Below are 14,660 nucleotides of genomic sequence, written 5' to 3' on the forward strand. Positions count from 1 at the left end.
CCGAGGCTGTGCGAAGACAACTTCATTTTTTAACAGGACGGGGCACCCCCTCACTGGAGTCGCCCAGTGCGTGAATATCTGAATGAAACTACCTAACTGGTTGGGTTGGTCGTCAAGGAGCTGGCAACTTAGCATGTCTCTACGGTCACCGGAATTGACACCCTGTGACTTCTTCCTGTGGGGTTTCGTTAAAGACAATGTTTATGTACCACCACTCCCATAGAACCTGGAAGAGTTCGTACTGCCATAAAATCAGTGACGCGGGACATTCTTGCCCGAGTATGGGAGGAATTTGAGTATCGATGTGATATTGTTCGTGTCGCTGATGGAGGACATTTCGAACATCTGTAATTTGAACTTGAGAGGTTCGTAAATGTGTGTGTAAAATTTCATATTCGTATGTCTTAAAGTTTAATAAATATATGCATTCGAAATACGTATATTCTTTTTGAAACGGTGTACGGTGCGCTTAGTTATTATTTTATCAGCGTTAGCATTTTACATTTGTTTTTGTGTTGACTCTCATATTATTTGCATGGTCCCCAAAATATTGAGATCTCTTCCGATATAGCATCGCTACTTACAAAGGACGTAAATACAAATCAATGAATCAATAACAATTGATAATATAAAAAAAAATGCAATGACACAACAATACGCACACACACAAACACACACACACCAGGGTTTGAAAAAACCCGGGTATTTTTGAAAAAACCCAACCCACCTGGGCCCATGTGGGTTTTTTCGGGTTTAATTGGTTTTTTTTTGAAATATTTCAATCTCTTTGGGGTAAAAATGTTAAAATATGATTTACATTTCATGAGTGTCATTGTCACAACTTACAACAACTTTCTATTCACTGCTGTTTTGAAAAAAATGCCGCCATTTTGAAATTTTACATTGGATCGCTGAAAAAATCTATACAGCAAATTTAGAATGTCTTGTGCATCTACCCTCAAAATATCAACTTAAAAAGTCCGAAAATTGCACCTTGCAGCATGGATACCCGCTATTTTGAAAAATGAACGCCATTTTGAAATTTTATGCCGCCAAAATATATACAGCTAATTTAGTCTCTCGTGCTTCTACTTTGAAAATTTCAAGTTGAAAGACCTAAAATTGCGCTTTGTAGCGTGGATATCAGCAGCGGCGCAAATTTGTCTTCAACATTGGGGGGACGGGTAAGACGGTATATATATATATATATATATATATATATATATATATAGCCCTATATATGCGATGTACAAAATATTTATGAAGACGAAAAACAATGCTGAGGAGGATTAGCCATGTCGGTCCCGGCGTCCTCCACAGGGGACATAAAATATGACGACATTATTATTGCTTTATAACTTTAAAATCCGACCGGCAACATTAAAAACTGTTCACAAGGAATGATCCAAATATGATCATTCCCTGTAAACAGTTTTCAATGTTGCCAGTCTGATTTTAAAGTTGTAAAGCAATAATGTGGGTAGGGGAGCAGAGTTGTCCTCAACATTGGGAGGCGGTCAGATTTGAGGCTTATTCTGGGAGGTATCAATTTCATCTCACTTTCCTTTGTGACAGTTGGACACAAATCATCACATTTCTTCCTAAAAGACACATTTCCAATCGGATTATTAAGGGGCACAGTTCCAAGATTGTAGGGGATATGTCCCCATCATCCCCCCGGGATTTTCGCCAGTGGATATCAGGTATTTTTTTTTTTAAAAAAAGCGCGCCATTTTGTAATTTTACGTTGGTATGCTGCCAAAATCTAAACAGAAAATTTAGTGTGTCTCTGGATTGTATCCTGAAAATTTAAAAGACCGAAAGTTGAACACTGTGTGGTAAAGGCAGACAAACTAACAAATGTAGATCGAGTCATCCTAGGAGCCTCAGTGACGTTCGCCAAATATGAATACCAAATAGCTATATTAATTTAAAACAGACATAATTCATCAAATTGTCTTAAATATTTTTCAACGTAAAATAAATGGTCTTTCGATGCTTTGTGCATTCAATTACGGGAATTACACGAGCACTTGTTGCAAGACCGTTCTTTTCCGAAAATTAATTTTAAACAATTAACAAAGATAGGCCTGTCATTCATATTTTGTAAAGTAAATGTTTCAAAATGTCTAAAATGAAATGAAATATCCTCCAGTAAAATAAATAGATTTATTGTTGAAGTATTCACTTTCGATGCTTTGTGGGTTCAATTGCGGGAATTTCCCGAACACTTCTTTCACGACGGGTTTTCCCTGAAAATGCAACTTGCTTTACTGTACATCGAAACTTCCATTAGTACTTAAGTTTTAATGCAGCACTTGAAATAGTAAGCGTTACGTAGTCTTCGGAGCTTCGAGCATTAAGCTTCTTAATTGTGACAGGAATTTTTACGTTATTGCTAGTGTTGATTCTACAGAATGCTTATTTGAAGGCTAGCAAAAAATGACTTAACTGTTGTTGGAAAACCAAATTTTACTGAATACTGTTGTTACCATCAAAGGAAAAACTAATACTAATAGTTTTACTAAGGTATTTACATATTTACTGTTAGTACCGGCACCTATGACCTTAAACCCGTCAACGTATGAGGGATAACGTCCCTCGGCGGCGCCGAGTCAGGGAACACACTATTCACGGAAAGTATTTTCTAAAATATACAATCGCTTACTTTACTTCAAATAGGCTATAAGCATAATCTGCACATTAATTTGCTCTACAATTATCTCAAGCTAAGGTGAGGTTTTTTATGTATTTATTTATTCAGTGCATTTAGAGCTTTATAAAGGTCTTATGTTGAATATTGTTGTCTATCTTAACATGAAAGTATATAATTCGCCCAAAGAAAGTTTAAAATCTGATAAAAATAACTTTCAATGTGATCACCTTAGTTGTACCAATAATACACTAACAAAAAAGTCAAAAACCCAGGTGGGTTTTAAGATGGGTTTTTTCAGGTGGGTCCAACCCTGACACACACACACACACATATATATATATATATATATATATATATATATCCCTGGAATACACAGACAAAAAGAGCTTACGTGAATACATAGGTGGGGTGCCAGCGCACCCCATACAATTAAACGCTACTAAAATTATAATACACAAACTTAAATATATTTCTTTTACTTTATCACTTACAAGAATACACAATAGGAGTTTGTATGTATTTTTGAACAGACACAGCTATTCCTTACTGCACGAAATGCAGAATTCCTTTCTGTGCTTAGCACAAACAATCTCTTTGCATCTGAAACAAAAAGATTTATTTTTTCTGTCCTTATTCCTAGGGCACATTCGACATCGTGTTTGCTCTGGAAGACTAGATGTTGAATCAATTACAGGTGACAGTTCTTTTTGAATTCCAAGGATATTTCTGATACCAATAGACAAATTAGTCGGAAGATTCTTCTTGAGACGCTTCAGCATGTAGGGTCTAGCTAACTACAACCCAAGTTTTTTTTTAGAAACTCCGAACGAATGGTTGAGAATTCCATTTATGACCGTTGTTTCCTAATATAGAGGCTCCCCTTATAGCTGGATCATTTTCTATGTTAACCTCAGTGTCACTTCCACTAATTTCATAATCGACTTCCGATTATACTTCAATATTGTCATCGGACTCTCTGAAATTACCTTCAGAATCATAATCTTCTTCTAATGTGTTCAGTACAAAGTCTGTAAACTTGTCTGAACCTGCGCACACTTTCGTCATCATGCAATTAAACAAATATGCATACAAAGTATCTAAAACGAAGTCCGTCAAAATTTGAATTTCACATACGTAAATACACAGGTGGGGTGCTGGAGAACCCCACCCCTTGAATATATTCTCTTTTAAAACGGGACAATTTGCTTTACACCCACCACCGTGAATGTCATGCTCCAAAATGAGAATACATGGAAGCACCAACCAATGTGCCTGAGAAGAGAGCCACAATGCCGATGAGTATAACGTCTGGGGTGCTCCAGCACCCCTCTGTGTATTCCAGGGATGGATATATATATATATATATATATATATATATATATATATATATATATATATATATATATATATATATATATATATATATATATGTGTGTGTTTGTGTGTGTATGTGTTATACATATGTGTATGTATGGCTGCTTGGTGCAGTATTCCTTTTATAAATCCGCACATTTATTTATATATTACTGAGAAAACAATTCAAACCATACATAAAGCCGTTTATTTTATATTACCAAGCAGACATATTTAAGAATGTCAACATCACTACGACGTCACACTAATAATGTACGGGGCTAATTTTCCCTGTAACTCGGAAATACGAGGTGTTAGAAAATTGATGAGACTGACAACACTGTGCACGAATCGACAATGCTACTGTCTCCAACTTCACACGGCAGTTAATCTTTCCCATTGTCTCAGTGCAAGTTTAAACTTGATCAGAGTTCAGGTCCGTTGCTGTATGATTGTTGAGAGCGTCTAAAGTGAAGTTGTGTTTGAAGTTTGAGCAACGTTGTGCCGTCAAATTTTCTGTAAAATTTGGCGAATATACTAATGTAACTATGAAAGCTTACAAAGAACTTTAAAACGTTCCTATCCAGGACACAAGTGTTCAGATGGCACAAGTCCTTTTTAGGTGGTCGAGAGACGAACCTCGTGCGGAAAACCCTTCAACCTCAGAATGAAAGAGTGAAGCCTCGTGTGAGATCATATAGTCAGTTATGTTAAAGATGATCAGTAGAGAGTTAAATATGAAATTGTTTACCATCCATCAAATTTTTAACACAAGATTTGGGCATTAGAAGAATGTGTAGCAAGACTATTCCACGAACCATATCACACGGCAGTCTCCATCAACGAATTTTTGCAGAAATAAGCATTCTTGTGGTCCCTGTTCGCAGGACCTCAGTCCATGTGACTTTTTACCTATGTTGCTAAAAACCGACGTGAAAATGCGCTATTTTAGTGTTTTGAATAATATCAAAAAGAGCGTAACCGACGAACTGAAAGGTATTCCAGCAGTACTACAACGAAGAATAGAAACAACGCCTTTATCGGTGTGTGTGGCTGGCTAATGGAGTCATTTTGAGAGAAATAATAAACACAAGTTAAAACAAGCTGCCTTATCACTTTTCTAACACCTCGTATTTTGAGGTTTTTAGTGTATGTTATATTGGAGACAGTTTAAATTAGAACTTTCGATCAGAAAAGACTTGCCCTTTGCTGGCGATATTTATAATCATTGACATTTAAAATATTTTGGACCCGAAAAGTGTGATATATCCTTTTACACAAGACAGTATGTATGAAGTTGCTAATGTAACACTTACTTTTCTTTTTTAAAATAATTATAGCGTTTCTCTCTTATTGTGTGTGTCAAAACATTGCACAGAAATATAACTACAAAATCCATAAAAAGTATTAGACGTGTGAAATTTACAGAAAAGAAAAAAAAATACTTGTTTTTCTTATGAGGGATCGTCAAAATTTAATCGAATGACCCCTTAAACAAGCCGTGTAGAATATGAGAGATGCAGCTAAGGCTAAACAGTTATTATTTTTATAGTCTGTGTTCAAAAATCACTTCATTATTTTTCAGCATAGAAAGACAAACATGAAATAATACAGAAGGACACGTAAAATCAGGAACTTTCGAAGAGAATATCTAGCAGCTCTGTAATTGGCAGCACTGCATAAATTTTCTATTTAGTAATCATGGATCAATGAAAGTGATAGTTAGCAAGTTGCACAGATAGAATTCCGTTTTTTTTTTTTTTTTTTTTTTTTCTCAATGTGTTCCATGTTCTTATGGTAGTGTTCCCTCGAAACGTGAATTAAAATTTTTGAAGAAACTGGATCGACTATGAAAGGAACCAACATAATGACGGGAAGTACTCCACAGAATATCGAACAGTGAGGAACCTTAAGGCAGATTGTAACGATGCAGAGCTGAAAAAGGATGCCATCTAAAAGACATAATTTTCAGAAATTGTCATTGTGGATTATTGTATATTAATGGGGAATTGTAATGGTTAATATATTACGAGTATGCTTTCTACCTGATTTTTTTTCAAACGTTTCTGTTTTTCTGTCACCCTGTATTTGAAGTAGTTAATTCATGGTACATTGATTTAAGAAATGTCACACCGGAAATCTTATGATTTCAGGGGTGGCCCGAGGGAATTTCCTTCCGGGGTACTTTTCACCCCCCGTATATCGAAATTCCTCCCGGGCAAGATCTAAAATGGTCACTACTCTACCGGAAATCGAAAACCGATTCGAGCTGGAGTATTGGTTATCATTAATCCAGTATAAAATTCTGCAGTTAGTGTAGAGCTTGTATTTCTTTTTCTCCCGGATCATCGGGTCTTTCCGTGTCAGCGGATCTCAATCGATGGGTTAGGATGTGTCAGAAGTGAAACCCAGATCCGAATAAAAGTCGTGACTGGTGTCATTACTATTATGGATGATTAAATGGAAGTGAAGCTTATATTGTTGGAGCAAAGCGAACGTTATTCATCGGAGTTCATTCTTCTTCGGAAAGTGCTTTTTTAAGCTTTTCATAATCTCCTGTGCGTTCGACCGATATCGATCAAATTTTTGTATTTTTCTCCCTTGCGCAGCGAAACTTGTTAAAGAAAGTTTACCATCTCGCTTAAACTTTGGGTTTTGAATAGCTACTCATTTACTTCAAAATATTTCCCCTTAGTCCGAGACTTTTTCTCCAGACCACGAAATATACAGTATATATATCACGAAGGAATTTCGTGATTGAATCTGCAACTAATTTGTTTCTTTTTTGTATAAGCGACTTCAAAATTTAATTGTCCTTATCTCATAGTCTCCCCTCGTAAGGACAGTTGAATTCCGAATCTAAGCATTCTCCTATTCTGTTCTAGCATTGATATGGAGTGACAAAGAAATGAAGCAGTATGAACACCCCAATTTTTTTCTGGGAGTGAGAATATAAGTCGAAAAGAAATAACACTCTTCGTTTTAGATTTGGGAGCAAGGTGGATGTTTCACGATTTCGAAATCTATAAATGCAGTGTGTCTAGTGACAGGTGAAATACTTGAATTATACTGGAATTTTGACCTACGTACTGGAAAAATCATGAAACTAATAATTTGTCAACAGTACTTTTTTTGTAATTGTTTTAAGTCTTAGAAACAATTTTGTATCTATTGAGATTGTAATTTTTTCCAAAGCAAGATTTGTATATATTTTGTAATTAGACATTTAAAGCAGTGGGTGGAGTGGATGGCTGTGAGGGAAGGCCCTTTAAAAATTTTAAAAAGTCATTGAATTTTGAAATGATCACAGCTAATTAAATTTATTAAGAATATTCTTTTGAAGGTAAAACGATTACAAACTTGAAATCATCAAGAGTGTGATTATTCCTAAAGTACTTTAAAAAGATAATTGTATTAGGTGCTGTAATTTTGCTGATAGTTGTACTGATTATACTGGAATTTTGATAATGAAACTCAGTAGACAGCCTGTAATAGTTAGTTTTTTCGTCAAGTATGGTACACAATCCTTTGAAATAATGTATAGTTTCTAATATGATACAGTGAAACCTCCCTTAACGGACACCTCTATAATACGGACAGAGTTTTTTGTCCCGGCAAAATTATATGTTTCCTTACGGAACAAAACCCTCCCTTTAACGGACACACTCAGATACGGACGCGGACAGTCCTTTCCCCCCCCCCAAACGTTTCAATAACCTCTTCATAACGGACAGGAATTTTTCTCGGTTCTACGATATATTACAGGAGACAGAAAAGTCTTTTCCCCACAAGTGTATCTATCATGAGTCTAGACCTGGTGAACTATCAAATAGAACAGCTTCAAGCTGAACTTGAAATTCGAGTTTGTTTATGCCCGTTTTCTGATGGAAATCCTAGAAAACCTTCAATAAGCAATTTACTCATGCAGGGTCAGTCGTAAGGCCAAGAATTCTATGCAAAAGATCTTCCCTTCCCTAACAAATTTAGTCCTTTCACATCTGGGCCTTGCATCTTTCCCGACAATTTCTTAAATAATAAAATATTGTTTGTTTTACAATAACATTTTCAACGAGCAATGTTTCCTGTCTTGCCTTTTTGGAAAAGCAACATTTTTCTTTTACTTATGATACTGTAACAAGTCTGGGTTTGGGGTTTTCCCGGCTTCCTTTTCACTTTCACTAAGAGGATATTCTTTGTGATTGGGACTGGGTCAATAAACACATGCACTTCCAATAACTTGCCTTTTCATCCATTCCGCCAAAGAACGAATATATTAACACATTTCGCAGTAATAATATTATTTAACAGAAATGAATTTCTCCTTCATCCCTCCCAGTAATTCAATTGCGTACTAAATAGAGTATTTTCATATTGAATTTTACGTATCTACGCTCATACATAATGCATTTACTGTATATTACTGCATACAATTACCATTGTGAGAAATTAAATTTCTGTAACCTCTCTGTAACGGACACCTCTCAACAGCGGACAAAAATTCATGTCCCATTGGTGTCCGTTATTCGGAGGTTTCACTGTATCTAAATTTATTCTTTAGCAGGAGTCACTGGGTAATATTATCAGCATTCTGTCGTAGAACCAATTACGCAAGAAACTGCTTGTGCGTGTATTTATTTAACAGTTTTCGAGATGCACTGCGTTTGCACTAACGATGATGGAGGAGGAAATCTTTGCTGGACTGACTGCTCTCAAGTTTAACCATGGTCAGTAGTAGAGCACTTACCTCTGCAGCTTGAGATACCTAGTTCGATCCCTGGCCAAATAAGTTGTGGTAGATAACATCGTGTCCGTGGGTTTTCTCGGAATACTTTAGTTTCATCCCACATAATCATTCCACCAATTCTTCCATTATTCACTTGCCTTAGTCATCAGCCCCCTTAGCCTAAAGAGCATAATTATGGGACGTCAAACTCAAGGATGTCATTTCAAACTTAACCGTAGATGTTCAGTTACTTTCATCATGGAATTTAGTGGGCCAGTAGATGTTGAAGTTCTTCCTGATGTTCCTCAAACCATGCCTAAGTCTGATTGTGCGTATTGGCGCATTGTCATCTTGAAGAACTGTTGTTCCTTAACACATGTATAATAAAATGCATTTTGGTTACCTAAAATATGAATTTAACCATCGGTAGTTATTCATTCATTGAGTAAAACTGACAGAATACCATGGAATTGCGACCAACACCGGCACATAACAATAAGTCAGTCCGGAGTGTACGGCGCGTTGGGTATCCGACGTACGTGAACCTGATCTTTTTTGGAAACGACGAGAAAGACTGCTCATTGGACCATATTATTATCTTCCAATCACCAGCAGTCCTTGCTGTTTTTGGCAACATTTTTCTTGCTTGTGATTATGCAGCTTTTGTCGGACTGTAGTTGTAGAAACAGATGGATGTGCTGTATTAATCTACGGTTTGTGGTAATTCTATTCAATTTTCGGCAATAATTTCACCGAAGCTTGATTTCAGTCAGTTATTCCTCTTTCCTGTCCACACGCATTTACTTCGAAAAGGTCGGTAGTTTGATTGGCGTGCGATGAGTTTGACGTAAGTTTACAGTGCTTGTTTTGGGTCCACCAGTTATATATATATATATATATATATATATATATATATATATAGATAGATAGATAGATAGATAGATATAGATATAGATAGATATAGATATATAGATATAGATATCTCTAGATATTAAACTAAAGTTTTCTCCCTCCCTCTTAATTACTGACAACCTGTGAAATAATTGTCCAAACAATGACTACGAAACAGGTATATTTAAACGGTCTTCCAAACCTGCATTTATGTAGCAAACGAGCAAAGCGAGAGTCTAGCTCAGGATATCACATCGTTGTTATGAGTGAAGATTGAAAACAAAGATTTGTCTTAAATCGTCAGTAATTGTGATCGAAGGAAAATCTGTCTTCGCCGAGTTTTCAACGTTTTAGTCGCAATTCATGTATTGAAAGCCGAATTTTAGCACATGTTAATGGACTTGTTTCGATTTATAATTTCTACATTTTGGTTCGTGATAAGATATTGAATGTTTCTTAGGAATCTCCCAAGACAGTTTCGCTTTTCATTCTTGCTTACGGACAGCATAATAATGCTTTTTAAAAGTTAGATATTAGAAATAATACAGTAGATAAAATAAAATATTAAGTGAGTGGTATAGAATTCCTACTTGCCGCAGTTTCTATAATTTCGTTCTGGTCACTTGGAATTAATATAAAAAAAAAAAAGAAAGAAAGAAAAGAAAAAGAAGAAAGTGGGATGGAGGAATATAATTGATAATTTAAAGTATTGTGCTACCTTTAATTTCAAGACAAAGACGTCTATAATTGAATCCCACATTGAAACTCAAGTGCAAATCGGAGGTGGTATTACTACATTATTTATACACCAAAGTGTTTTTATGTTATTGGAAATTTCTCTATGATTAGGAGCATTAGATGGTATCTTTATCATGTTCACTGCTATCAGTACAGTTACATGATAAAAGTCGCATTTCGGTAATACGCATCTAATATGTGAACTAATTTTTTATGTGATCAATGTTTACAATTCTGTAACTGTTAAAGTAGCATATCCAACATTACAGAATAATCTTTATTTGGAGAGGAAGGATGCGTTGCTGAAGCTATGGTGTGATAATGACATTCTTGAAGAGCTTAAGAAATTCTCTCGCTCGGTTATAGAGGAAGTGTCGTGCTTTTTGTGCCACTAATGTTCCTTTGCCTCCCGAAGTCTCTAGATGTGCTTTTCTACCCTCGCCAGACGCCGTCTGAAACCCTTCCCTTTTTCTCCCTCTCCCCTCGTACTTGGTTTGTGAAAGGGTAGGAGAAGGGTTCTGGGGACGAAATGTCTGGCACCTATCCAGCAAGACTAGCTCTGAATTTGATAAGGTTAATCATGTCTCTCTCCCTCTCTTTTTTCATAAACTGATAAATGATGATTTATATACTCTTCAGAAATAATTATTTGTGTTTTTGTTCTTACAGCAAACAGGCAATATTCGACGGCAAAAAGGCTATACGAGGAGGGATCCCATTTGTATTTCGTAAGTATATATTTAAATATATATGTGTGTATTTATTTCTTAAATAACGAAAGGATTACTTTGGCACTGGTATGGTACGGACAAAAGTTGTTTTTATATGTGAAGAAAAATCATCTTTGCAAAACTATATTAAGCTGTAAACCGTGTTGGATGACTTGTAATGTGAGCTTAGAAGAGGCTGCGTATATTCTACACTGACAATCATTTTTTGAGTTCGACTTGGTAAGAGTAATTGTGGAAATCGTTGATGCATAGCAATGTTTTAATAAATTACAGTGAGATAAATGTGTGAAAGGATTTTCATCCAATAGACATATTTTAAATGTTCCTCGAAAGATGCACAACTTTATCACATATTACATACTGCGTAAATTGACCGTATTCTCTGAAACTCAGTGGTCAACATACACACATATCTGTGTTTAGTTTTTAAAATAATGAGTTTCGTAAATGGAATTAACAGGTACTTAATAAACCTACGCCATCTTTTTAGTTTTTAGCCTATGGATTTATATGTAGAACTAGTTGAACGTTCGCTCTTTGCAAATGGAAAATGGGTTTATAGAAAGTAAACCTATGCTGTATGTCTCCTCTTCCTTAAGAATTGACATGGAACGATAAAAACCCAGCCCGACCCATACCATAGCATTTAAAGTTTTCTTCGTGGAGTTAGAAATACATTAATAATTATTGTGGAGTTTGAGTACAATAAATTGCTGAAGCTAGATGCCAAAGCTACCGTATAGCTTTCTGAGGCCTTATGTCGCCACTTATTCAGAAAGCTTCTGTAAGTAAAGGTGCTGTGAGTATCAAGGTGATTTACGCAACTCCATGAAATAATAATGGTAAATCTCTGAATAACCCATAGAATTATCAAAGTTGTTACTAGAGTTAACTGCTTCATTGTCTATTCTGAGAGATTCCATCTGCTGTCACATTGCTGTTTAGCAGTAATTTCAGTTTTATGGCAAAACCATTAGTCATTTGCTGTGTAGTGTAGTATGTAAGTGATGTTATAAAGCAAGTAATACATAAATAATTCTTAATATAATTCACACCAGATGTATGTATGTATGTTGTAGTGGAGCCGCAAATTCGCAAACTATTTTTGCGAATAATTATTTCTTTTTTTTATTTTTTTTAAAAACTGCAACAGAATTCGTATTTCATTTACTTCTTTTAAAATACAAATTCGTGTTGAGTGTTCTTTTTTTTCCTAGCTGGAAACCAGACATCCTGTCTGCCTTCACCGAGTTCCCCCTTTCTGACCTGTAGGTCAACAGCAGTTAAGATAAACATTCTCCCCTTCTGGTTCGATACAGAAGCTTAGTTTTTTTTCTATATTGATGTAGTCTTTTAACAAGTTAGATTATTATTATTAGTGGTAGAATACTGTTAAGAAAACCCATATAGTTTGTGTATCTTTAAAATGTCATTTTTGCTTCTGAAAGAAGATTCTTTTTCGTTCTTCAGAACATTAAATATATATGTGTGTCTTTGGTCGAAAACAAGTAAGATAAACTGTTGAAGGGTCTTGAGTTCATTATGTATAAAACCTTTCAAGTTTATTACTTGAAATCTTTTATGTTTAGTATATGTTTATAGTTTAAGATACTATTTGTACCATTCTCTGTAATATCTCGATGTAATATCATTCTTCCAGAGAAAGGGGCTCACACACCTAAACTCAAGGACTACACATCACACGCACACGCATGCGCACACACAAAATCTTATCTTTTGCCTGGCTCCGCCCAAGGCACCTTGTTCTAGCCAATCTAGGTGTTAATGGCATGGCTCGTTCCAATAGTTAGTCGCTCCACCCCTCAGAGTGGAACTCTTCCGAGGTCATCTGCACCCGAAATCGTGTGCAAAGCCAATAATCTTTCTTTTCAGGATACTGGTCCCCCTCGGGCTCCGCCCTAGGTACTTTTTAGATCTCCACGCATGCTCAACCTCTGACCTTACGGTCCTAGTGCAACGTTTGCACACGTTACTATTTTGCACACAGACCGTAGATTGGTGCCGCTTGCACCTCCGACCGAGGCCCTTAAAAACGCATGTTTTGGCCTCTCTCGTCGGACAACGTCCCTCTCCTGAACCCCTCAGAGACGTGCAGACTACGAGGAGTACGCAATTCGTTAGGTACGTCTCAGTTCAGGAACTTATCACGAAGAAGTCTCTAGTTGTCCATCCCTCTGCCTTCGACCTCTCTGCCTCTACGGAGGCCTGCCTACTCAATCTCTTGGTTACCTACCTCACTACCTTGGTTACCCAGTACTTGGCAATCTGTTTCCGAAAGCTCGATGGCTCAGCCAGGGTTCTCCCATAATTGCTGGTCGGCTTAGGAAACTGACGGTCAAAGTACTACCCTACCTAATCCTCACGGTAACTTGGCAATCTGTTTCTGAAAGCAAGACGGTTCAGCCAGGGTTCTCCCATAATTGCTGGTCTGCTTAGGAAACTGACGGCTAAAGTTACCTCCTTCCGAACTTGGCAATCTACTTCCGCAAGTTTCGCTTCAGCCCGGACTCGCTCCAGAAACTGCTGGCAAGCTTAGGAAGTTGACGGCTAAAGTTCTGTCGCACCCCTATTTGATGTGTGTTTTGACAGACTCTAAGTTTATTGCTTAGCTGGCCTAAAACGCACCGGTAAATCAAATAGTTACTCCCTGTTTGATGTCTGTTCGCAGACCGGTAGATCAAACGGTAAACCCTTACACCTTCCTTGTTTGATGTCTGTTCGCAGACCGGTAGATCAAACGGTAACCTTAATTCCTTCTGGTAACCAACTTTGTTTGATGTCTGCCTAGCAGACCGGTAGATCAAACGGTAACCTTTACACCTACCCTGTTTGATGTCTGTTCGCAGACCGGTAGATCAAACGGTAACCTGTTCCTAACCTCTGGTAGCCTACCCTATTTGATGTCTGTTCGCAGACCGGTAGATCAAATAGTATACCTCTTACCTACCTACCCACTAGGACTGATTCGTGCCCTCCCAGTCTAGTGCAGTTTTGTTTTATTTTGTGAAAAGTGCTACAGTCAAGTTTGTTTGTTTATCAGTGATTTTTAGTGAGTTATTTTTACTACCTATTGGAACGTCGCCACGTAAGTTAAAACTCTTTTATATATAGACACAGTACTTACACTATCGCCCCGGCTCTGGTTCTTGTAATTTGCTTAGAGCCAATAAACTGCAGGCTTACTGCACGGAACATATTTGTCGAGTTTTGTTTCAAGAGATATCCCAAAGGATTGTTGGTTATCAAATCTTAATCAGGATAACGATTCCATTGTTTCCATTAGAAGATAAGTCTTGGCCACGGCCAACGCTACCGTGTAATACTAAGATTCTTCAGACTGTTTTGTTAGCTGAGTTCCTGTTTCCAGTATAACTTTGCCGCTCGAGTTATAGTTGGTGTTTTGCAGAAACTTTGGTTGACTAAATAGAAGTATTTTGGTAAATTACAAAACTCTCTTGTGTGGGTGCCGGTCTACGCAAACGCATACCGCCGGCCCGCCACATAATTTGGTGTCAGCTTTGTGGGATATCTTGAACAATCTAGGATA

The 14,660-nt window shown here is 36.8% G+C and overlaps 1 protein-coding gene across 1 annotated transcript in view; it reads left to right on the plus strand.

The window, feature by feature from the left end:
• The window catches only part of LOC145677611 (uncharacterized), a 69,984-nt gene that overhangs the window by 14,741 nt on the left and 40,583 nt on the right, over positions 1 to 14,660 (plus strand). Inside the window, exon 3 of the mRNA XM_081748065.1 lies at positions 11,031 to 11,089. Within this exon, the coding sequence (XP_081604191.1) occupies positions 11,031 to 11,089 (59 nt within the window). The remainder of the gene's footprint in view (positions 1 to 11,030; positions 11,090 to 14,660) is intronic.

The sequence above is a fragment of the Thermobia domestica genome, chromosome 2, assembly GCF_964235325.1.
Source record: "Thermobia domestica chromosome 2, izTheDome1.hap1.1, whole genome shotgun sequence".
NCBI lineage: Eukaryota > Metazoa > Arthropoda > Insecta > Zygentoma > Lepismatidae > Thermobia > Thermobia domestica.